General features: G+C 40.4%; 3 protein-coding genes across 4 annotated transcripts; all 3 read left to right on the forward strand.

The window, feature by feature from the left end:
- Window positions 1-519: 519 nt before the first annotated feature.
- On the forward strand, window positions 520-3,979 carry dmac2 (distal membrane arm assembly component 2; the record flags this gene model as incomplete). Its single annotated transcript, XM_079560032.1, has 6 exons — window positions 520-563; window positions 1,757-1,944; window positions 2,887-2,967; window positions 3,285-3,415; window positions 3,487-3,652; window positions 3,820-3,979. Exons 1-6 carry the CDS (start codon window positions 546-548, stop codon window positions 3,977-3,979), a joined length of 744 nt encoding a protein of 247 aa, XP_079416158.1. The 5' UTR covers window positions 520-545.
- An 802-nt stretch (window positions 3,980-4,781) lies between these two features.
- On the forward strand, window positions 4,782-9,765 carry sirt2 (sirtuin 2 (silent mating type information regulation 2, homolog) 2). Of its 2 annotated transcripts, none has more exons than XM_079559999.1 (16): window positions 4,782-4,944; window positions 5,097-5,146; window positions 5,429-5,474; window positions 5,554-5,670; window positions 5,759-5,800; window positions 6,300-6,406; window positions 6,583-6,639; window positions 6,945-7,013; window positions 7,083-7,212; window positions 7,301-7,360; window positions 7,450-7,505; window positions 7,587-7,663; window positions 7,765-7,816; window positions 7,938-8,005; window positions 8,101-8,167; window positions 8,991-9,765. In XM_079559999.1, exons 1-16 carry the CDS (start codon window positions 4,929-4,931, stop codon window positions 9,120-9,122), a joined length of 1,146 nt encoding a protein of 381 aa, XP_079416125.1. In that variant the 5' UTR covers window positions 4,782-4,928; the 3' UTR covers window positions 9,123-9,765. The 2 variants fall into 2 exon arrangements, with proteins under 2 accessions (XP_079416125.1, XP_079416126.1); XM_079560000.1 differs by having other exon boundaries at window positions 5,432-5,474.
- A 1,592-nt stretch (window positions 9,766-11,357) lies between these two features.
- rinl (Ras and Rab interactor-like) lies at window positions 11,358-24,478 on the forward strand (the record flags this gene model as incomplete). The annotated part of the gene is made up of 11 exons (XM_079560156.1): window positions 11,358-11,735; window positions 11,919-12,084; window positions 16,394-16,505; window positions 17,624-17,696; window positions 17,822-17,907; window positions 17,974-18,056; window positions 18,492-18,720; window positions 19,754-20,410; window positions 21,260-21,580; window positions 23,119-23,250; window positions 24,087-24,478. Coding segments are annotated over exons 1-11 (2,253 nt in total). The 5' UTR covers window positions 11,358-11,733.
- Between the last annotated feature and the right edge of the window lie 1,388 nt (window positions 24,479-25,866).

The raw sequence follows: 25,866 nt of genomic DNA on the forward strand, positions 1-25,866 counted from the left end.
AAAGGACGAGCTTTAAAAACACACAAACAAACAAAAATCAATGGGCTAACTCAATAGTATCAGCAGGACAGGTGCGAGGCGCATGTCACCATCTCTGTGTGCCTCGTGGGGCTTCATGTAAGCCTGTCAGTGAGGGCTATTAGAGACATTATGGATGTAATGTTGCTGTGTTTGTTTTTTCCATGACACATCTCACATCTGCCAGATGAGCCTTCTCCCAGAGGCATTATTAAACATAAATCCTTCATGTGGCCTAAACCTTTTGGGTATTAGAACCTATCAGGCTCACAGTATAGTTGCAGCAATTCAAACATCCATGAAGATGAATGGCTTCAATTTGAGTGTGGCTGTTTTTAGTCGCACCGTTTTGTTTCTAAAAATACAGTCTTTGTGTCTATTTTAAGATCCTCGGGTCTGTTCGAGTTCATTACAACAGAGGTGGGCGCGCAGTGCCCTCTAGTGGCCAACATGATGAACGACCCTACACGGCTAAACTCACATACACCAGTTTGTCCCTCTCGACACTCCGTCAAAACCGAGCAGTCATGGCAGCTCTCATGCTGGTGAGTTAACCTTACGTTGTATGTACAGCTATATGGCTGTTATTAGTTTGTTATTTACGCTGTGCATTTGGAGGGAAACATATTGGAGAGCTGATGGCATCAGTGAAGTCAAGTGTTGCTTTTGTACGATGCTACGAACATGTTAGCCTTATGATCCAGCATGTTAGCCCCATGGATCTACTATAAACCCAGATAATATTGTTTCGCTTTACAAAGTTATTCTAACTAACTGCATCGTGCACGTCATTTGATGACATATTTGTCCACGTAATCTCAAATAGCCCACACCTTACAGACAGAGAGAAACTAATCTGCTCAGTGAATGTTTTGAAGTAGTTATTAGGCTAAAATAATGGTGTAGTATTTTTTATTTATTTATTTTTTACCAGAGATCAAAATGCTAGTTTATCTCCCTCTGTTTACAAGTTTTAAAGCCCGGTTACCTGACTTTTTGTTGCAGAGTAAAGCATTTTTACCATCACAGAGTACGCTGTAAACACAGAAATAACCTTGTTGCATTGTCCTTACCTCAAATTTTATTGAGTGATGGAAAATAGAAGTAAAATCTAAATTAGTGCCATTTATTTTGGTCGTGGTCCCCCATTCTTCACTTTCTCTCTGCTCAGAGGTGGGGCATGAAACATGCAAATTATGAATTTGCTTTAATAATTTTGTGCAGGAGGGATTGGCAAGTTAGGGTGGGAAAATATCAGCTTTAAGAACATCATAACTTTACAACAGTACCTTTATAGATATTGTCCAGGTAATTTTGTTTCTATAAATTAAAGCCTCACTGCAGAGCATTCCAAGTTTTACAACGGAACAGTCAAAAAATAAAATACATTTCTAAACATAATCCAACAAGCCAGCGATACCAGACATGCCCCTAAAACTCAGCTCGACACCAAGGAAGCTATTTTTTGCAGTGGATTATCAAAATAAAGCATTTGGAGGAGAAACAAACCAATGTATTCTCCTGTAGTTAAAGCAAAGTCCTGCTCCCATCGAGTGCGAGTCAGGTCTGAACAGAGGCGAGATCGCTCACAGTAAAGTCAGTTTTTCACCAATAAAAACAGTCATAATGAAGTATGTTTGTATTTCACCACATTTCTTGGGTGAATTGCTCTGACCCTAAGCAATGATCATGTCGTGTGACTAACCACTCGCTGTGTGTGCTCTGTCTGTGCCTCTAGTCAACGTTCAGAAGCTGCAGACGCCCCGTTCAGCTCGTGACGTGGCGTCTGTTGAGTTCAAATGCAGTGTCCAAAGCCCCGCTTCACAAGCGCCTCCTGCTGTACCTCACCCAACGCTTCTATGACGTGGAGATGCTGCTGAGCTGGACCTCCAAACACAAAGAGAGGGGGGTCCGAAAGAAAAATGTGTAAGAAAAGTGTGCATGGATTAAAGTTACTGCACTTGTAAAGTCCACCGAGGCAAGAGATAAATCTACTATGATAGGTGGTTGGCAGTATTTGTTTTAATTGATAAATCCTCTCGGTGGAAGATTTCAGCTTAAAAATAACCTAACCTGCTTTTAAAAGACTTGTGTTAATAGATTCTCTTAACTCAAGGCACTTACAGCAATGCAATGCTATACCTCTCTTTACTATTGAAATATGTGTTAAAGAAAAAAAACAAAGAAAAAGAGCTGGGTTACTTGTTTCCCCCAAAAAAATCTTTGATTCATTTTCTTTAAAAAAAAAAACTCGAATAACGATTCGATTCAATTTCCCCCCCAATTTAAAACAACATAATTGCTGACTGTAAATATATTTAAAATTAAAGTGCATCAATCAACAAACCCAAAAATAGCAAAGGCGATCATGGTAAAACACTGAAATGTCACTGTGCAGTTTGTAACAAAGATTTTTAAACATACAACACACATACAAAAAGAGTCGAATTCTGAAGACGTGATTCGATTTGACTTACCAACTGGATTTTGATTTCAAATAGATTTTTTTTGCCCTGCTCTAATTCCAATCTACATTTGTCAAAAACTCAATCGCAGTGAGAATAAGTTATAATGAATGGCCATATTATACTTTTTAAAAACATCTTTATTTCCATTTTGCCACAACTAATTTGCATTCAGTTAAGTTAAGGTTCAGGTGTGAGCTTTTCAAAGAAATGGGCACCCAAATGTTACCGCAATACATTTACTTTATAGAATTGATGTGATGTATTATGCTCGCAACTGAGATAATAGATTTGCATCATATTGTTCATAAATAGAAATATTGCCTTGGCATCGTCCTCTAATATCATCAGTGTTGTTCTAAAGTACTGCCTTTTCTGACATTCACTCGTCTCTTTTTTACAGTCACTTTGGCTTTACAGAAAATCTACACGGTCCACATGTAGCTGCGGGATATTTTGTCCTGAATCTAAAGGGAGGATTTAGGTAAGTCGTGTTCTTTTAATGTACCATGATTTTGAAGTGTCTTATCCAGTGGCTGCAGTACTGTTGGCACTTGAGCTTCTCCTGGTTGGACATAGGATCATCTGCAATTCACACTTTATTGGAGTTATTTAGAGATCATTTCAATTATGCTAAGGACGTTTTCTGGTTTAGACCTAATTTAGTCAAATTTAGTTCTAGACCCTTTTTAGACCTGGTTCAGTCCCGATCTGCTCTTGATTTAGGCCTGGTGGTACCTGGAAGGTATAAAATGAGTTGATGCTTGGAAGTTCAAATAAATATTCATTTGTTTTTACCAGGTATTGTGGCCATTCAGACTGGTTCCGTGCAGATAAGTTCAACTGGGACTTCTTAAACTACAAGGACACCCCTCTAGAGGAAATAGACTTGAGCTACACTGTGATCAACTACCAAGGCCTAGACAACTTTGGTAATATTCCGTCAGAAAGAAACATTTAAAAAAAAATATATACATATATAAATAATTTTTCTATTTAACAGAGAAGCACCAGCAGTCATTGCGGACGTTGTCTTTAAGGGGATGTCCTGAGGTTGACGACTGGTTTCTGTCCAGACTTCACATCTTTCAAGATTCTTTGCAGGAGCTTGACATTTCTCACTGTCCAAAGATCACAATTGGAGGCTTGGCTGCGCTCAGGAATCTCAAGTACGAACAATCTTTATGTTAAACTGAGATAATTTTTCGAAATGCTCATTATAAGCATTTTGGGTTGTATTTAGTTTTTCTACAGTTCTTAATTGGATACGTACTACCCTTTCACTTACTACCTGGTACACGTATTTATATTTCACATGTTTTGGTGTGTCTTTTAGGGGGTTGCAGCAGTTGGATGTGTCCTCACTTCCTGGTATTTCGAATCCTGGGTTGGTGGTCATTCTGCTCGAGGAGATGCTGCCAAACTGCCACATAACCGCCAGTGGATACGAGTTTGATTCATCATCGAATGAAAAAGAGGGACAGAGAACACAATAAAAAGTATAGTGAGACTGTGGACACTGAAATACAGGATGAAAGAATATTGTTAATATTGATAATGATAAGAATGTCAATATAAAATCAAATTCAGAGACCTTAGAGAGAAAACCAAACCAATGAACTCTTACCATACCGTACTCATAAAATGGCCCATTGCTGAGAGAATATTTAAGAATATGTTTTAAAGCTGTAGATAAATAAGTGTTTTAAGTTAACCATGTAAATATAATGCTGTGAGATGTAATCAATACCACTGTAAATAAATACTCTTCTTTATCTTGTGTTTTCGTCATTGTTGGATAATATGGATTTTTTATAGAATATGATATATGCTATAATTATAGACCATATTATAATTATAGAATATATTGCAAGGCATTGGTTATGTATAATGTAATCTTGAGAGTGAAATCGTCTTTGAGGCAAAGGCTAATCCATTGTGAGCCGGTAGTCAAATGCTTTTGCCGTGCTGGAACTGTGTAGGCAAACACAATGGAGAAGACCGAACTGCCTATACTTTGGTATGTATTTATTCCTTTTCATTTGTTTTTCATCAGACCAAGTGAATGCTTTTAGTTCCCAAACTATTAAGCTATTGATAATAGGGCAAAATGGCTTTATTTCAATACATGGAAACAAATTACCCTTGTTATTCTATTAAATTAAGTTAAACACGTGCCGTAGTATATTTTAGTCTGACTTCGACATTTGCAGTATATTTTTTTTACGGAATGTTGTAAAATAGTTCACTAGAAGACATAGGAACCAAGGTCCGAGGGAACTGGGTCACGACAACACCCGGACGCTTTTGCCAGACGGACCACAACAACACGGATCAGCTGAACGCTTCTAGTTGTTGGCATATAATTTTCAAATCTAGACGCATTAAGAAACATAATCGTTGTCTTTCGGGCTGTTGTGGTTCGGGAGGCCTGTAGACGGATAAATGTCTGATGCACAAGGTAAGATCGTTGTTCTGTTTAAAAAATGTTGGCTAAAAGTTCATCTTCCGCAGCGCTGTCATCCGCGCCTCGCTGCTAACGCTGCATCAGCTGCTAGGCTTCGGTTAAACTGTCTCCTTAAAATGTAACGTTACCTTTGTATGTTTGCTTAGAACTCCCTAAAAGCAAAGAAGAGGAGGAGGAGGATCCACCACAAGCAGAGGTATGTTATGCTCTCTTTATTGTTATTCAGCATATGTACATTGGGTGGGGCTTGGATGACTTGGCCTTTAAACTGTTCGGGTGACCAGAACAGCATTTCTAAAGCATCCTTTTTTTTCTTTTTTTTGTGTGCATAGACCGCCAATTAAATTGTTTACAGGCCTTACTCTAAAGCCTTTATCTGTAAAGTCAGATCAAGTCTGTCTCTCCATCTCCCAATGTCTTGTGTTGGTGTGAATTGTATACAAATGCGACAAAAGTCATTTTCCTGCATTTTATGAAGGAGGACTCTGAGGAAGACAGCAGTGAGGAAGAGGCACCTGGAGAAAGTTAGTATAGTGGACACAAATGTTCTACTTTTTTTTGCTACAAATTTGAATGTCTAATCATACAGTGTTTTTGTCTCAGTGGACTTCTTGCGGAACCTCTTCTCCAGCGCCTTGGGTCTGGGCTCAGGCGCAGGAGAGAAGGTCCTGGATGAGTTGACGCTGGACGGAGTAGCAAAATACATTCTTAGCGGGAAATGTGAGCATTGTGTATTTTCTGTGCACAAACGACAAACCTGTAATGCTCTGACTAATAACAATGTGGACTTGTGCGTTTTGTTTTACAGGTAAAAATATAATTTGCATGGCCGGAGCTGGGATATCGACCTGTGAGTGGAGGCGATTTACAATTTGCTTTTTTCTCCCCCCACTCTTTTTAGATTTAAAGCAGAACTAAGTAACTTTTTTACCTTAATATATCCTTTCCGTGGTCCTTCTGGGGGAAATACAAGTGTTAAAGGGATGATTGGGGGGACTTTCAGCTCCCCCTGGTGTCTCTGGCCAGAAAACCACAACTGCAACTTTCCCTGCACCGACCCGGAGGCGTAATACACACTAATAGAATCACGAAGAAGAAGCTAATGGGCAAAGCTAACTGTGGGCTAGCGCCACTTAAACAGTATTTACAGCCAAGTTTTAGTGACAATAATGATCTCCATTGTGTAATTTGGCTGTGGCACAATGTACAATATCCCTCTCTTCCTTTCTTTTCTGTCAGCGTGGTCTCAAAAAAAGCAACATGCTATGACACTTGCAGTGGCGCTTATGGCCTCAAGAGGTATGAGTTACTTAGTTCTGCTTTTAATTATATTTTTCTTTCCGTTTCAGCGGCAGGAATCCCTGATTTTCGTTCTCCGGGAACTGGGTTGTACGCGAATCTACAGAAATACAACCTGCCTTATCCTGAAGCTATATTCCAGATTGATTACTTTAAGGTCTGCACAAATACTTTTCATTTTTTTGTTTTGTTCTTTGATTGATATATATATACACAAACTATAATGTCAAAGTGGTTTGTTTGTTTATGATTTTATCCTAGATGGTACAATTATATAATCACTTAGATATATTGTAACTTTAAATATAAGATTGTTCTTTGATTTCCTCTCAGCAACATCCAGAACCATTTTTCGCTTTGGCAAAGGAGCTCTATCCTGGACAATTCAAGGTACAACATACTGTTATGAACGTTATCATAGAAATCCAGAATTGTAGGGGATCTAGTTAACATGATCTACAGAATAACACAAGCTAAAAAGATAATAAAAAGTCGAGCAGAGCACCGCCGATCAATTCTGTAAGCTTCCTGTCATATTATTTACGAATACTCAGCCGAATACTTAATGAATTTCTCCGTTGTGAGATCAATAAAATCTTACCGTAGCAGTTTTGACGCTGCTCTATACCACATTACAGAATGGTAAATTATTAAAGCAACTTCTTCCTTTCTTTTGTTCACTTGTTTGACATTAGCCAACCATCTGCCACTACTTCATGAGGCTGCTGAAGGACAAAGGCCTTCTTAAACGCTGCTACACACAGGTAAAACAGCCCTTCCTCACTTCCCATCTTTATCTACTTCAGTTCACTTTGATATTTTTTCACTCTCAGAACATCGACACTTTGGAGCGCGTGGCCGGCCTGGAGGGGGACGACCTGATCGAGGCTCACGGCACTTTCTACACATCGCACTGCGTGAGCTTCTGCTGCCGGAAGGAGTACAATCTCGACTGGATGAAAGGTTTGAGTTCGGAGGTCAAAGGTTTTTTCCTAGATGATTGTTATTACGCGTTCACGTTTCAGCTCATGCGCTCATCTTTACCTTACAGAGAAAATCTTTGCAGACGATATACCCAAATGCGAAAAATGCAGCAGTTTAGTGAAGCCAGGTTAGTTTAATAGCCTAATTCAGATGAATGATTTAAAAACAACATAACAAAATCTTTCTCTTCTGCTCCTATTTCTCAACATGTTACAGATATTGTTTTCTTTGGTGAGAATCTGCCTGTCCGCTTCTTCACGTCAATGAAGATGGTAAACCTTTTACTATAAGCTGCAATATACTTGATTAAAGTTCAGACAAAGCCTTTCGTCATAATTACTTTTCCCCCTCAGGACTTTCCTCGCTGTGATCTTTTAATCGTCATGGGAACATCTCTGCAAGTGCAACCATTTGCAAGTCTAGTCAGCAAGTAATGACTCGTGTCTTTATGAAACTTTGATAGTTTGTTATATACAGTATATATGTTGTAATATGGAGTTTCACAGACAGACTTTGCTTTCTGCTACACAGAGTCTCAAGGAACTGCCCCAGATTATTAATCAACATGGAGAAAACAGGCCAGGTAAGACCAAGGGCATTTCTCTTTTTAAATTGCATCTTCATACTATACTTGAATTAACTCTCAGTCATTGCATGTCGTCTTATGGTAAAATTGCATTTTATTTGTTTTTGTATTCGTGCAGGCGGATCCCATGCTAGGAATGTTGGGGTTTGGAGGGGGGATGGATTTCGACTCAGATAAAGCTTACAGGTAATATGTCAATCATTTGTTTTACCGCCAGCATGTTTGGATTTCCTTTAAAACCCTACAGTAACCATGTTAACCACCCGTGTTGTTCTATTCAGAGATGTAGCTCAGATCAGCACCTGCGACGATGGATGTCTGGCTCTGGCAGATCTGCTCGGGTGGAAGGTAAGCGACTGCATCCCCTTTAAAAAATGTTCACACAGTTTGACTAGATTTGAAATGTATGTTTTGAAATGAAGATTCAGTTTGCATTTTGAATAACTTGGGAAGTGTTGCGAGAACGCCAACCCCAAACTGATACAAAAATCACTTACATTTGAGTGTACAGTTGGTTTGAAGAGGATTTAACTTCAGGGTTAGCCGGTTTTATACATGATACATCCTTATGTAAACAGATTTTAGGTATTGCATGAATATTTGCTGCATTTGTGTTTTGCAGTGGTTTTCCTTTGATCACATTAGTAAATAAAGTCCAAATATGACGAAATATTACATTCTGAATTTAAGTCATTCCGCCCCATGCTAGATTATGTTTTATTCACTTCTTAACCCCCACCTGAACCAACCACATTTTCTCCAGTTTGGCTTCACCCAAAAGTTTCTTGAAAAAAGCCACAAAAAGGGGCAAAAGAACAACAGAAGAGCAACAGAAACGTGAAAAAAAGCGACAAAAACATGATGAAAGAGCGATGAAAAATGTGACGAAAACACAACAAGAAAGTGACCGAAGAGTCAAAAAAGTAACGGCAACAATGCGAGGAAAAATATTTGTTTACATCAATTTTTTAGCTTTCAAATGAGGCGTTACACTGCCTATAGCCTATAGGCTGTATGCTCCAGTCAAGAAGCTTTTAGTTTTGGGTAAAGCCGAAGTGGAAAAAATGCCCTGGGTGAAGGCGGGGGGTAAAAGGTTAAAGAGTTTTCTGTCATAAATGAAATATAGAAATATAGAACTCGTCCAAAGTCTTTCTTGAATCTTCTGTCTTAGGCGGAGCTGGAGGAGCTGGTGCAGAAGGAGCACACTCGCATTGACGCTGAGGACAAGAAGAACAAGGAGAGTGAGAGTAAAGGAGCCGCTGCCCAGGCAAGCCCCACGCCGGAAACTAAGAAGGAGGAGTAAAAACTTTGAATAAAAGCTGTGTGGGAGTGATTGTAGCACTTGTGGTAATCCATTGAAGACGTGCGCTAGAATATTGGGCATGCAGTTCCATCATTTTGGCTTTTCGTACTGAAAGATCCCGCCATTGGATTCAGTTTCAGGCGTTTTTTTGTTTGTAACAGCAGCACTTTAACTATTACTTATTGTTTGTTTGTGAATTACCTGTAAGCGTTAAACTAGTCTTTTATGCCATGCAGGGGCAAAGGTCATGGCACTTTCAGCTTAATTCAAATTTTCTTGAATGGGGTAAAATCTTTGACAATTGTCTACGGCTCATCACTTACAATACAATGCATATTTACAATACTAGCATTGTAACTGTAGTGGAGACCTGATACAGCAAATACTTTATACTTTAAATCCATGCAATTCCATTATTTCTGTATACTTTTTGTAATAGTGTGTATATATATTTCTGATTTTACATTCTTTTTAACAGTAACATTAGGTTAAGTCCCTTTTTATTGTGTAATGTTGAGCAGGGCTTATTGTGAGGCTAAATTGCAAAATAGTCAAGCTTAATGGTTGTACAACGATATCACTGTGTCCAAAAAAAACATGAAAATACAATGCTCTTCAAAACCCCGGCAATAAATGTACATTTTTCAAGCTTAAATGATCTTGTTCTTTTTCAAAATATATAATTATCAGGTTTTTTCAAACCCTTTAAGTAATTTATTTGTAATGGCAAAATCACACATCAGACCGCCCGCCGAATGTGCACCCCCAAGAACGTCTTCTTTTAACACACATGTAAAAAAAAAACATGAGGCGTAATGAAATACCATATACTTGAAAAAAATATCCCAATAATATTATTTCTCCATTTATTGAATGAGTCGATTTACAAATTATTACGTCAAGGCAACAAAATACTATGATAAACTCTGCACCACTGAAACACCTGTAGTTTAGGTTGTAACCAACACTTGCGTTTTCACTTGAATGTGCACATTTTGTTAGGGTTTATTGATTTATATTTATTGATTTATACTCCTTAACCACATGAAGCGACAAAAGTTTAGTTTTTTTTCTCACCAAAGTGGCTCGGTGCTTCGAGAGCTTTTAACCACAAATCCAAAACTGTTCGAAGCCAACATGGACTCGTGCCTAGTACCATCATAGTGTCCTGAGTGAGATGCTTCACCCACATAATGTGCGAATGTGGTCAGTGATTGGCTGGCTTACTGCCACCAAGTGTGCAGTCAGAGTGAATGAATGATGCAGTGTAAAGTGCATTGTGGATCTAAAAGGCGCTGTATAATAGTGAAGCATTTGACTCGATGGTCTCTTAGTTCTACTGATACTAAACACTGTACTTACACTTCTGTTACAGTCATAACCTAATTTGGAAATTACTTTCATTTTGTTTCTAGAGAAGAGAGAAACCAGAAGTTGGATGAAGGACTTTTTTTCTGCACAATGGCTTTTGTTGAGCTCATAACACCTCTTTCTTTGCTTCCGTCTAACAACCTTTGGTTGACACGCACAGGCACACGCCAACACCAGACACACTGTGAATGTGTATTTGATGCACATGTTTACTCTCTTTTGCTTGTAAAGTGCTTCTCAAATATTTCAGTTTGATTGTAGTTAGTCAGGATGTAACTGTTGCTGACTGACTGTAATGTACATATAGCACTTAAAGCCCCACAAGAGTCAACTCAAGTGAACAGTGTGTTTTATACCTGTCACTCACATGCCATATGGCCAGGTGGGTGAAGTGTCTTGCCTGGGTACACACTGATAATATGCTCTGGAACCACTAACCTTTTGATCAAACGACAAGAGTTCGACATTCTAGGCTTTTTTAAATGATTTTACTCAAGTAGAAGTAATACATAGTGATCCAAATACTAACTCAAGGTACTTAGGTTGAGATACCATTTGAGTAGTGACTGAGTGTAAAAGTCTGATATATTATGAGTTCGTGTTGATGTAAAGACAACACACAAAATAACCTGAAAATGAAAATATTTCAAAGAATAGATGTAAAAAGTAGGGGAAAAGGGAAACATAAGTTAAAGGTAATCAAGAGTGATGCCCCTCTGTAATACAATTTCAATTCATTGAACCAACAAATGATAACGTTTCAACATATTCGGTAACTATTGGTTTCTCTTTTGTGCCCAATGAGATGCAGCCTGTAAGTCCACGTTTCAAGCCTATTCTTCACACAAGCAGTAGCACTTTTTTTTTTTACATTGTTCCTGTTGCAAAGACAGACACATGGGGGATAACCGCAGCTGTGTCAGGGGGCGGAGGAGGTGACGAGAACACAACGGTGTGCAGGGGGTCTACTCCAAGAACCGAAAGTACGCCAAATGTCATCAGAGTATTGACAGCGTGCAGTGCATTTATTCACTTTGCCTCTGAATATCCCGCTGCAGTTATTGATATGAGGAAATGGCGCGTGCGTGCAGAATGGGAGCTTCCTATTTTGGACCTGTGTGTGTATTTGACATTTGAGTGACTTTAGCAACTCCAGGGCTGTGGCAGTTAACGGCGATTGCCACACATGGGGAAGCGCGCGGCAGTGAGTGAGGACAAAAGAGACTAACGTGGGGGAAATATGTGAGTATAAAGAGATGATGTAACACGCTTGGATCAGATCTGATATTTTTTTTGCCAATCTTGCTTTATTTGCAGTCTGCTAATGCTTGAATTGTTCCACAAATTCTGCTGTTGAGTTGAACAACCTGCAACTATTGCATACTTCACTGGCCTTCAGCTTCAAATAGATTTCTGCACATTTAGGGCGGCTCACAGTCCAATAAACGGGACGACAGCCATCCCGTGGAGAACCAGCAGGAAGAAGCTGTCCCTCCTGGAGAGGCTGAGGGGGTGTGAGGCGGCCTGGTGTCCCAGAGAACCATGGGGCATGGAGCAGGCACGAGCTGCAATCAGTGGGACACCACCGGGGGTAAGCACATATCTGCCTCATCTACTTTGGGGAGGAAAAGGATCAGCTGCATGTACAATAGTTTGCTAATAATACGTAGGCTTTTTTTTTTTTTACACACATTTGTTATTAAAACCATCAAATGCAAAATCCTGTGGTCCCCAGTCCATTTGAATATGTGGAAGGAGGATGCATGTATACAGTGGGTTGCATAAGTATCGGCCCAACTTTAACTTTTCGACATGGTATGGACCATAAACATAAATGTATTTCATTTAAATTTTATGTGGAAGACACACACTAAGTGGCACACAAATGTGAAGTGAAATGTAATTTATACATGATTTTGTTTTTTGTTTTATAAATAAAAAACGGAGAAGAGGGATGTGCATAAGTATCAGCCCCCTTTCCTTCTAGTGCAACCAGTGGCCTTCAGAAGTTGAATGAAAATTTCTGAATCTTCACATGTTGACCCAATGACTAAATAGAGTCTACCTGTGTGTAATCTAATGTCAGTTCAAACACAGCTGCTCTGTGATGGTCTCAGAGGTCTGTTTAGAGACAGACACCAGACAGGTCTGGGATAAAGTTATTGAGAAGTATAAAGCTGGGTTATAAAAAGATTTCCCAAGCTTTGAACATCTCTCAAAGTTCAGTTAAATACACCATCCAGGAATGGAAAGAGTATGACAGCACTGCAGATTTGTGCAGTGTACGACTAATAGTTGTTCTGTGGACAGTTTCCCCCACCTGAGCTGTAGCTCTCTGCAGTTCTTCCAGGGTCATCATAGGCTTCTTGGTAACAGCTGTGGTCAGTGCTGTCCTTGTTCGGGCAGTAAATTTAAGAGGACGGCTGGGTCTTGGTAGGTTTGCAGTACTAAGAGATGTTCAAAGCTTTGGAAATCTTTTTATATCCTAACCCAGCTTCTCACTTCTCAATAACCTGTCTGGTGTGTTCTTGGACTTCATGATGCTTCTGCTCCCCACTAGTCTCTTAACAGACCTCTGAGACCATCACAGAGCAGCTGTGTTTGAACTGACATTAGATTACACACAGGTAGACTCTATTTAGTCATTGGGTCAACATGTGATCATTTAGAAATCTTCATTCAACTGAAGGCACTTGGTTGCACTAAAATGAAAGAGGGCCTGTACTTATGCACATCCCACTTTCCAGTTTTTTATTTATAAAAAATATTCAAAATCATATATCAATTTCATTTCACTTCACGATTGTGTGTCACTTAGTGTGTGTCTTTCACATAAAATTTAAACTAAATATATATATATATATATATATATGTATATGGTCCATAGAGTGGCAAAATGTCGAAAAGTGTTGTCAGTCACCTTGAGTCTCTCTCTCTAAAACCAAAAAATCAGGTTAGAAATCTAGGAGTAATCATGGACTCAGACCTGAACTTAAACAGCCACATCAAAGCAACAACATCAGCAGCTTTTTACCATCTGAAAAACATGGCTAAGATCAGAGGAATAGTGTCAAAACCGGACTTAGAGAGACTTATCCATGCATTTGTCTCCAGCAGGTTAGACTACTGTAACGGCCTGCTCACTGGCCTCTCTAAACGAGCTGTCAGACAGCTGCAGTACATTCAGAACGCTGCTGCTCGAGTCCTGACAAGAACCAGGAAATACGACCATATTAGTCCAGTGCTCTGGTCTCTGCACTGGCTTCCTGTCACTCAGAGAATAGACTTTAAAACAGCTCTGCTTGTGTACAAGTCTTTTCATGGTTTAGCTCCAAAGTACATCTCTGACATGTTAGAGCCGTATGAGCCATCTCGGGCCCTGAGAACTTCAGGGAGGGGCCTCCTGGTGGTTCCCAGAGTCAATAATAAACACGGTGAGGCTGCGTTTCAGTTTCATGCAGCTAAAATCTGGAACAGTCTTCACGAGGATGTGAGACAGGCCTCAACTCTGACAATGTTCAAATCCAGGCTGAAAACAGTTCTTTTTGCCCGTGCATATGACTGAAAGTATTTTATCTGCACTCTCGCCTTTTACTGTAATTGATTAATTTTATGTTGATGTTTTTTATTGATTCTATTTGTTTTCTTGTATTTATGCAACTGTGAAGCACTTTGAATTGCCTTGTGTATGAATTGTGCTCTACAAATAAACTTGCCTTGCCTTGCCTTGCCTTAAAGGGGGGCGATACTTATGCAACCCACTGTATACGTTTTTGGTGTTCATGTGAAAACTTTTCACTTGAATTGTATGGTGATGTTGATCTTTGGAACGGAAACAGCTGATGAAAGTAGAATAAAGACATAGGCCTAACAAAGTTATAAACATGATCATAAACCCAACCTGCTGTGCAATCTCCGGCACAAAAGCAGAATTGCCCTGCAGTGCACCGCCGTTGCAAGAAAACGCAGCAGTTCCTTTTATAGTCAGTATGAGACCAGTGCGAGGTCTCTCAGGGGTTAAATGCAGAAGTCGTTTTTTAAAACGTGGATACGGCAACAAACAAAAGAGCGAACAGCCTGGTTAGACCTGCTCTGGACTGGAGCAGCAAAACCAGACACACACACACTCCAGATATTAGTCAGAGCGCTTTAGCTGAGAGCAGTGGAGTAACATGTGTTCAGCCTCCAGGACACTGTTTTGGGACAGTTTCCAAGTTCGGTATGTGAATTTACATACTTAGAATGTTTATCTTCTTGTTATCTTATAGGATTTCCTTTCTGGAGGCTTTACACACGGTCATTTACATTTGCGTTTTCTCATTGCCGAGGCTTAAAGGAACAGGCCACCGTTTTTCCATACTGAGATATGTTCTTACCTGAGCTTAGACGAGTTGATACGTACCTGTCTGGTCTTTGTGCGTGCCCGTGGAAGAGCTTGGTCGCTTCTAACTTCAACCCGTTTGGAGCTTTAGGAATACAGTATACTGGGAGCGGCCAAATGCTAGCAACTTTTTTGGTCATTTTGTGTGACTGAGAGCACGCACAAAGACCAGACAGGTACGCATCAACTCGTCTAAGCTCAGGCAAGAACATATCTCAGTATGAACATGCCTGCTCCTTTAAGAACAGGCACAAAAGTGAATTGACTGGTGGCCCCTTGTGGCTTTAAAGAACTACAATATTCACAAACATGCTTCATTATTTGTATGTTTTGTTGTTGAATATATATTTGCTAGCATCTGTGCTGTTTGCAGAGCTAGTTGTGTGTGCGTGAACTCTTTGTTGTGGTCCTTTGTGAGCCGAGAAGCCACTTCCCCTGACAGTGTATATAAATGCACTCGGGTTCAGCTCTGCGCCGGTGATGTAACCATAAAGTGTTACTAATAGCTGCACTTCAACTTATTGCCTATTCTTATGCGTCGCTAAAGAAGCCATTTTCTTGTGAAGAAAAAACACTTTCTTCTTAATACATTTTAAGGGGCTATTTTTTTTCCACAAATAACAATGAAATAATTTCAGTCGCATTTAATTTGAGCTATTATTATTACTCTGTGCCCTCAGATTAGATCACTCTTGTTTTTAAGGAAATGTCGTGCAAAACAGTCGCTCATTGCCAGTAACAGGAATGCCATTGTCATTGTCATTGCCAATCACTACCAGTCAAAAATCTATGAAATGGAAACGTTCACCAGGAAGTACCTTTCATGAGAAAATACCCAGCGATCAGTCACTTATCTGTACCCGCTGATAGTTATCTCCACAGTTTATGTATTTGCTAGTGTAACAGCGTATGCAGCGGTGAAGGAAGTTGCTTCTGTTTATTCAATCAAATTAGTGATAACGTAACGCAACTATAATCTAGTGGTTATCACACTTTTTAAACAAAGAATAAATATTTAGCCTTAACCATGCACATTTTCTCCAGTTCAGCCTTGCTCAAATCTAAAAGCTTCTTTAAAAAAAAATGTCAAAAGAGGGACAAAAACGGGCCAGAAAAGCAACAATAACACAATGGAAAAGCGACGAATAATACAACTACACAGTGATGAAAACGAATGCCACAAAAGAGCGACAAAAAAACATGACAAAACACAATAAAAAGTGACAAAAATGCAATGAAAAAGCGAACAAAAAGAAATGGAAGAAGTGAAGAGGAAAAAGAAAACAAAGCTTCAATAATATGACATAAAAGAAGGTCTTAGCTTTCAAATGAGGCGTTACACTGACCTATAGGCTGTAAGCTCCCGTCGAGAAGCTTTTAGATTTGGGTAAAACCAAACTGGAGAAAATGCACTTGGTTCAGGCGGGGGCTAAGAGGCTAAACTATTGTGTTGTGAGCGTTTGAAACATTTTCTAGTTTTTCGGGTCACTTTCTGAATTGACTGACCGTTTCCCTGCAGAGCTTCCTGGTGCTGAGCGACAGTGTGACGTGTGAGCCCCGTCTCCTGTGTGTGTCCACCGCAGACCGACGGGAACCTGTCGCGAAACGGGACGTCCAGAGCAGAGGCAAAGGTACGCGGGCCATGCATAACTAATACAAGCAGCAGATGCACTGGTCTACAGGCATCGAGAAGCTTTTAGATTTGAGTAAAGCCGAAATGTGCTCAGTTAAAGTGGGTTAAAGGGGTTAAAGTGATAGTTTGTAGGTTTGGGTGTTTTACAAATTCAATAGATTGTGTGTAAGTGACTGCCTGGATCTGAAATTTGATGTAAAATAACAAATATAAATAGTGGTATTTTTTCTAAAGTACCTCCCTTTGCTGATCTCAAACACTAATCAAAATCCCCGGGCAATCTCTTTGACCAATGAGACGAGCTTTCCTGTGAAGCAGCCAGTCAGGCCCAATCAGCAGGGGAAGGTTTTTTGAAAGTTTGATCGCGCCCTCCTCATTTTACAAACTAGGAGTGGCTCTCTAGTCCAATCTGATTGTTTAAATTTCACTCTCTCCTCACTTTGCAATCTTACAGACTATCACTTTAAGCATAGTCCTCTAAAATCTGGGCGCCAACGCTCAGGCCAAATCAAACTCCATCGAGGACGAACAGAAATGCAAATTTATCAGAATTTTGTCCCATGAATGTTTAGAATTTACATTTCTACAGGGTCTTAATAAGAGCATGCGTGTCTTAGGAAAATAAAATAACCTTTTAATGTATTTATGTTTCATTCTTCTATTGTATGTCCAGACCATTAAACAAAATCAAGCTCAGACTTAGGATTAGGGCTACAGTAACTTGTGCAACTGTAGCTTTTGCATTTAAATAACATTGTAGCTAGAATTATAATTGAATGATAACAGAAAAACATATTTTACAAGTGGGCAGGCGTCAACAAAACGTCCTGTTCCTTCACATCTGGTTTTACGGTAACAATATAGGCTCTGAGGTAAAATAATAGTGGCTACAAGTGATTGGAAACACAACACTGGGTTTCGGCTGTGAAACTGAAAATTCCAGTTTGTTGAAGGGCTTACGGTAACTGAAGGTACACAAACTGCACCCAAATGCAAATCTCTCTCACCGTTTGACAGTGCTGTGGGTAAACTTAGATGTGTATTTTTAGCGCGACTTCTTGATTTAAGTGTCACTGCGTTCTGGAGCATCTTGTAAAAGGCTTTTTCTTTTTACAGGTTTACACTTATCTGGATCTCGACTTGCCTTCTCGGACCTCGCGCAGCTAGTTCTTTTCTACTCATTTACCAGGTAAGAAACATTTAGACGAGGACAAATACTTAAACTAAATGTATCCGGTCATTTCGGTCTGACCTGAAATCGTCACTTACGAGGTGCAAAGTTTCAAAATGAATAAAGTGTTTGTTTTTTGTCAGAGACGTGCTGCCCGTGTGTCTGTCCCTGCCGCACTGGGTCTACAATGTGAAAGAGAACACGGACTATCCCTCACAACTTGAACCCAGTACGTTTTATTGAATAATTGATTTAGATACTTTCAAAATATATTCATGCTGTCCATCTTTTCCAGGAATGTGGCTGAGTGCACACTCTGAACAGCAGCCGGGTGAAAAGACGAACAAAGGCCCAAACACTTTAATGTGCTCCATACAGGTGCACTACTTACTCTTTCTGCAAAAGAAAGTCTCATATAATAATGTTGTATTTGAAATGTGGAACTATAAAGGAGCCTCTACTCAAAGCCTATCCGACACAAAAGGGACAGTGTTTATATTCAAATCTTAAAAAAGACTATTTTTATCACAGCGAAACCGCAAACGAAGTGAGCGATGACTAATAGCACTACTGAGAATAATACTGATGCATTTCAAACAGTTGGACAAAAAGGCTGATATTGGCTGGAATTTTAACTTGCATAATTACTCTATAGGTATGTTAATCATAAACTGGCAATCAACTAATTATGAATGAATTTGAGTAAGGAAGGAGTTAATGATTTTATAACTGTCAGTCATTTGTACGGTAAATGTCTCTGATCATATTTGTAGAGCATTGAATAATATGGTGTTTGCCCTTCAATGTGAGCAGACTTCTTCCCATGGCGCCCTCTGTGTGATCAATCCCCTGTACATTCATGAACACGGGGACGAGTGGCTGACGCAGCAGACGCCCCGGGTCCAGGGCACCGCTTTGCCCTCGCATCTCAAGAGAGACAAACGCCTGAGCACCACCCGGCCCTGGTCCGGGGCAGGACTGTACAACAAACGGGCCGTCTCCCTCGATCAACAATCCGCAGCTGCCATCAGTGAAGATACAGGTAACTAAGCTTAGCATCCTTTATTCATATGCTTAATAAAAAAAAGTCCACGCTAAGACTCTTAATCCTGCCAAAGTTCGGCTCCACTCTCTTTACTGTATAAATGAGGGTGTCAAAGAGATAAATACTTTATCTCTGATTACGTTTTATATCCTGCAAATCTTCCATAGCCAGTAACCTGTTTAACCTGCTCTGGGTGTTAGTGGATCAGTGAATTAGTTTAGGTAGTCGTTGATACCAGTACATAGTATTGTGGTATTGGACATCAGTATCAGAACAGCTCTGATATTCGTTACATATCCTCAGCACAGGTCTCCTAAAAGCAGGTCTCAATGCCATTTATTGATCTGTGTTACTAATGATTTAAATGTTGTTTTATAGACATTTTAGAGACAAACTAAAAAAGCAGACAATTATCTGCTACATGTTTGTATTCTTCAGAAATGTAGCAATAACAATTTGTGTCACCATAAAAATCCACTGGAAATGACACCCACGGCAGTTATCTTAAAGCCACACTGCAGCGCATTCCAAAACATGAACAAACATGCCTGTAATGACAAAGATGCTCCAGTACACAGGGAGACAGTGCTACTTTTGCAGAGGGTTGTCACAATAAACCATTTTGAAAGAGGACTTAATGTCTGCCTCACATTTGACTAGCAAAGTAGCAACATGTCCATGGAGACGAGCTGATAATGTCCCGCCATAGATGCAGTTGTGCCGATAAGTTTACACACCCTGGTGGATGTTTAGATGTTTTATTGGCCATGTTTTTTCACAATGAATGGCTTCACATCACTGACCATGAGTGAAAAGGTTTGTGTTTTCATTCCTATTCCTTGTAATATTTAGCCTCAAATTTAGGCCACTTTTATATACGCTTCCTGCAAAGTCACATGTCAGGCCTGAGACAAACCCCCTCAGATACAAACTGATACTCATAATTTCTTGTATTTTATTCTAAATATTGCCTGAACATTCTGCAGTATCTATAAGTTTAAGCTATAGCTCTGTGTTTGCTCTTTTCTAGGCCTTGTTCGAGTCCGGTCTGCTGATTCCAAACCGATGACCTTCGCACCGACAGCGCCCCCTTCTGGTGTGGTCCTTAGACGTCCCAGCAGAGACTCCCCCAGTACGATGAGCTCACCCCCCTCACCTACTCCTTCTGCTGCCCCATCCGACGACCAGCATGACTCCGCCGCTCCCCAGTCCCCTCACCGCGTGTCCTGGATTGAGGACGGGGTGTGGCTGCCTCCTCCGAGACCCTTCTCCTCTTTCAGCCTGCCATCTTGGGAGCTGGACTCCCTCTCGATCAGCAGTGTCGAAGAGGAGCAAGACCCCCAAACCCCGACTTCAAACCAACTCGTCTCATCAACCCACCGCCTGGCCGACAAAGTGAAAAATCGCTTCTCTGCGGTGGGACAGGTGTTAGGAGGGCTGGTCTGTCAGAAAAAGAGACTGAATAACAGAGTCCAGGAGATGAGCGAGCGCAAAGGGGGAGGGTTTGCGGAGAGCGTCAAGGGTTTTGTGGAAACATTTCTGCAGAAAAACCCAGAGAAAGACAAACTGACTGAGTTCTTACAGGAAGTGAGGTCGTCGCTGACGTCGCTCAGGGAGACGCTGCTGGACCACACAGGGATACAGACGTTTCTGGACAGCATGACGGACATAAGCGACGCAGAGATTGGTAAGGAGGATAATCGATTAGATTATTTTGTATTGGGCCATATCATATCGTGCGCCGTTATATCGGTATAATGTTTGGAGACCGGTGTCAATTTTTCATACCGCTGTAGGCAATATCATTTGCATGCGCAGTACAGCTGAAAAACTATCGAATGATAAAAGTCTATCTCCAGTCTCCTGACAGTGAAAATGTAAAGTGCAGAGAGGCAGAAGAACCTAAAGAAGCATTTTACTGTGATGGAGATGAAGGTGCAGCAGTTATTGTAGCAATAATATATTATTTTCCCCCACAGATTAAGCTGAATTCAGATGAATAAAAAAAATATAATAGCTCTAAATTAATTGCCTCATTGGCTAAAGGCAGTGAGTTTGAAGCATTTTTGCAGGTGTCAATTATATCGGCAAATTTGTCGTTATCGTTGTTTTTCATTTTTATCTGCCCTCAATCACCCTGCCCTAAATTACGTACTTTGAACAAATGTATTGACTCAAGATGATGGAGGAGTAGTTATAGAGTAGGAAGGAAAGAAGGAAGGAAGGAAGGAAGGAAGGAAGGAAGGAAGGAAGGAAGGAAGGAAGGAAGGAAGGAAAGAAAGGGAGGAAAGAAAGGAAGGCAGGGAGGAAGGAAGGATGGAAGCAAGGAAGGAAAGAAAGGGAGGGCTGAAGGAAGGAAGGAAGGAAGGAAGGAAGGAAGGAAGGAAGGAAGGAAGGAAGGAAGGAAGGAAGGAAGGAAGGAAGGAAGGAAGGAAGGAAGGCTGATGGTTATTTAGAAGTAAAAGTCAAGTCAATATTTGCATGTAAACCTTTTGACTCCCTGGCTTAAATTATGATGAACTTTTACTTCTTACAGACATTCTAGTGGAACGTTCCCTTCACAAAGTGGCCCTCAAACCCCTCTCCTCTCACTTGTACGGCTGTATCCAAACGTCCCGCTCTGGAGATGGAACCCTGGACCGCCTTGTGAGTAACCAGCCGCGCCTGGAGTCCAGCGGCGTGGAGCAGCTCGGGGGGTCGGCGGGGGTGGGCGTCCCAGACGCTGCCACTTTGGAGCGAATCCAACAGAAATGGGAAAGCATGCACAAGGCCCACTCCCCAAACAAGAAAGTGCAGGTCCTGCTCAAAGTCTGCAAGAGCATCTACCACAGCATGAGCAGCAATTCCAACAGCACAGGTGAGCAACACTCATATCGTTTTACTGAGTTTTTAAGGCTAATGCCAATGGTAACTAGCCTTATGAGTCATATCTTTAGCTAAATCTTCAATAGAAATAGTGTCAAATATAGGTAGTCTAACCGTCTATATGCAGCTAGTGCTAGGTGTGAAGCGGTGACTATTTGCACGTAGCCTGACCGTACCGTGAGAGTGTGATAGGTCTCTCTATGTTGATGCTGTACGGAAAATCTGAGGCGCTCTGAATTTGTGTGAATTTTATTGACGTGTCTCGACTCACAAGGTCTTCATCAGAATTAGTGAGGCGACACAGGTGTTTCAGCACTTATATGCTCATGTGACTGGAATCACGTGACAATAATTAACGCAAAATTTACAATGTTTACTAAACTTCTAGACAGGAGCAGAAGTACAAAGAAAACGGACCAGACTGGACATTAAACAGTTTTGAAATTCAGTGAGTTATCGAATGCCATATCAGAACGACATCATCAATAAACATAAATGACATTGCACATTGGAATCTCAGAAGCAGTGTTAGTAAAAGAAAAGGGGGACCACATGACAGAGGACCAAGTCAAAGGGAGGGAGAAAGATCTATTTTGTTATTAAGGCCCGGCTGGGTCATAGCTTTACATAGTTTATTGCGTATTTCTATTCCGCAAGTCATTCTTTGACAATCGTTTTGGTCGAGTGCCGAAATTCAGTCCCCACGGTGGGTCGCAGGCCGCATATATATTATAAAGGACTGTGGCCTCATAAATAACAGCTTACACTTGTCACATGTTTCTCAAAGTGCTACATAAAGTAATTATTCATTAACTCTACGCTCAATGGCGGTAAGATACTATTGTCGCCACAGCCGCCCTGGGGCGGACTGACCATTTACCACGTGGCAATAATATGCTGTTTATATTCTGATCTATTATTATGTCCTCTGCTGGACACGTGTGGAATTATTTCCTTTTTGTATTTAAGCTGCCCCCTAGTAGCTGGAGTGAGCAAACTGGTTCTTTCGTTAAAAATCCATAACTCTGCACAGGAATGGACTAGAGACTTTTTTTTTTTTTTTTTACATACTCAGGAATTCCTGCTCCTTAAGTCGGGCCTTGACCTTGACACACGTGCTGTAGACAACAAAGTTGGTGTTGTCCAGTCTGGTCCGTTTTCTTTGTAGTTCTGCTCCTGTCTAGAAGTTTATTTATGTAAACATTGTACATTTTGTGTATATTTAATTATTGTCACGTGATTCCAGTCACATGTGCATATAAGTGTCACACACCTATTTTGCCTCACTAATTCTGATGAAGACCTTGTGAGTCGACATGCGCCAATAAAATTCACCCAAATTCAGAGCCTGAGATTTTCCATACAGCCTGAACAAATCTTATGCCCTCTAAGCCTGAAAGGGACCTGTTTTTTGTAAGTTTTTTCCACAAGAAGATTTCCACAGTACTTTAGCCTCCACTGTCTTGACTTTGTTGATCCAGTGCAGCCCTCTCTACCTCTCTTCTACTCCATGTTGATGTTTTTTTCTAGGTGCAGTGTTTGGGGCAGACGACTTCCTGCCCTGCCTGACCTGGGTGCTGCTGCGGAGTGATGTCAATACAATACAGGTGGACACTGACTACATGATGGAGCTGTTGGACCCCACACAGCTACAGGGAGAGGGTAGGTCTTTCGTCACTTACTGCAGAGATGGAAAGAGATATATTTGTAAGAGTTATGTTGCTTTAAGATGAAAAAAAAGTATCACCAAAATAACTATTTTAGTAGAAGTAAAGGAAAGACTTTATAATAACTACACCTTATTTAGCCTTAATAAAGGATTAATTAACACATTCATAACATTCATCATGAACAATTCATTAGTTAAGTGTGACTAACACTTAATAACTACTTAACTACTACAGATAATGCCAAACTCATAATGAATAGTTATTCACATACTTCACTTATTACTTAGTTATAAAGGTTTAGTCACACTTAACTAATGGTTTATGATGAGTTCATTGTTAATCATGTATTAAGGCTAAATAAATTGTAGTTATTATAAAGTGTTACCGAAGTGGAAAATAAAAAAAAAGTGTTTGGTGATTCTACTTCAATACAAAAGTAAATGTTTAGACATGATGGTTTTCCATGTAACAGACAAACATGAAATAAAACATGAAATACAATGAAAATTCAGAATTCCATGTAGTACTTTTGCAAATGTCAGTACGAACTTTGTGACTTACTTTGCTCATGATAAGATAAATAATATTACTATATACTGTTCTGTGTGAGTAATAAATACCATGTGTGATAAGATCTGTCTTCTTCTGAAATGTCCAGGAAATGAATGTCTATCTGCAAATGACTCCTACCCACCTCCGACAAAAACATCTCAATCTGCAGTTGACAAATAGCTTTTTGTTTTGTTTTTTAATCCCCCGTGAATGCAGATGAGATGTCGCCTTTACCTTTAATCAAATCCTTGTTTTCTAATTTCCTCGCTCCTCCAGGCGGCTACTACCTGACCACGCTGTACGCCTCCCTGTACTACATCAGCAGCTACAAGCCTCGGCTCGCGGCCCGCCAGCTCAGCGTGGAGGCCCAGCACTCTCTGAACCAGTGGCACCGCAGGCGCACCATGCACTGCGACCGGCCCAGGCGCAGCTCGCACCGGCGAACCATCAGGAGGCAGTCTCACCGAGAGAAGCCGCACGACAACGCTGACGGGACCGCAACAGGGAACCGTGAGAAGGGGATGAAGGAGGAGACACTGAGTGAGGAGAGTGGGACGAACGGAGTCAGCGATGAAGAGGAGAAGGTGGAAGCGGGAACTAAAACCCGGGACTCTGAGCCAGAAACACAAGATACTAGGACTGACGTCACAGCGGACATACAGAGATAAGGATGGATGCTTTTCTACCTTTTCTCCTTTTTTTTCTCCTTTTATTATTATTATCTCCAGTTGTTTTATTATAAGATATTTTGTAAAGAGGATACAACTATATTCTTAGTGTTTCATTTGTACAAACTGTATGACATAATATATATTGGTTAATTTAAGATTAAAGCTATTGCCTGTAAAATGTTTTGTGCAGGGCCATTTTTTGCCTACTGGCCTGTGGTTTAGGAACACCACTAGGGGGCAGTGCTACACCTCCCTTTGAGCGGCTTGTACTGAACAGAACCTGAACTGGAATAGTATAGCAATTAAAAATACAAGAACTGCAGATGTTAAATAGGATTGCACTGTTTGGTTTTCAAAACAATGGATGAATGAGCCTTATCAAAATACACAGAAATCATCTAACTTTTAACCTCTTAACCCCGACTGAACCGAGGGCATTTTCTCCAGCTCGGCTTTACCCAAACCTAAAAGCTTCTCGACAGGAGAGCAACTCTGTAATGCCTCATTTGAAAGCTAAGACCTACACAAGTGATAGTAACTTTTTTGTCACGTTTTTGGAGCACTTTTGTCATGTTTTTTTCTCTTTTTTGTTGCTTTTTCATCCTCGTTTTCGTCGCTATTTTGACGCTTTTTTTTTTTAAAGCTTTTAGATTTGGGTAAAGCCAAACTGGAGAAAATGTGCATGGTTCAGGTGGGGGTGAAGAGGTCAATATCAAAATGTACCTTCCAGTTCATTGCGAGTGTTCAGCTTGTAAAATGATTGAATGTTACTGCTATTCTTTTTGATAATTAAAATCTCGCAGCATAAAAAATAAGTAGAAAAGTTAGGGAAAATAAGTCTTTTACTTAGAACTTCATAATGTTTTTTTTTTTTGTATGCAGTGCACACTCACACAGTACACATGTGAATACTTACACAGGGGCCTCTTATGTAAATGCATGTATATTCACATATGGAAGCGTCTCCTCGCTGCATTCGAAATGACCGAGCCAATCACATTTGCCTAATGAGACATCTGGCATCCTGCGCGAGGTGGACAACAGCTGGGCTTTCTTCACACAAACTCACAAACAAACCAAAGTCTGGAAGGTTCATCAGAGGGGAGGGAGCGGGACCAAGAGCGAAGGACGGCTCACTAATGCACTGCGAGGCCTGGCGTAGTAGTAGTAGTAGTAGTAGTAGTAGTAGTATACGTGTGGGGATTCACAAACTTTCCAGGTCAACAAGGATATCGAAGTTTGGACGCACAAGCAAAAAATTAGCCAATATTTGGTCACGCCCAAATCTTCACCAAAAAGTGCTTAAAGGGGCTAGATGCAAGTTGGCCATTTTATACTCACTACTGCCTCCTCAGGTCATACGTGTAACTGCAGTTTCTATGTTA

Source organism: Gobius niger (genome assembly GCF_951799975.1).
Source record: "Gobius niger genome assembly, chromosome: 1".
Classification (NCBI taxonomy): domain Eukaryota; kingdom Metazoa; phylum Chordata; class Actinopteri; order Gobiiformes; family Gobiidae; genus Gobius; species Gobius niger.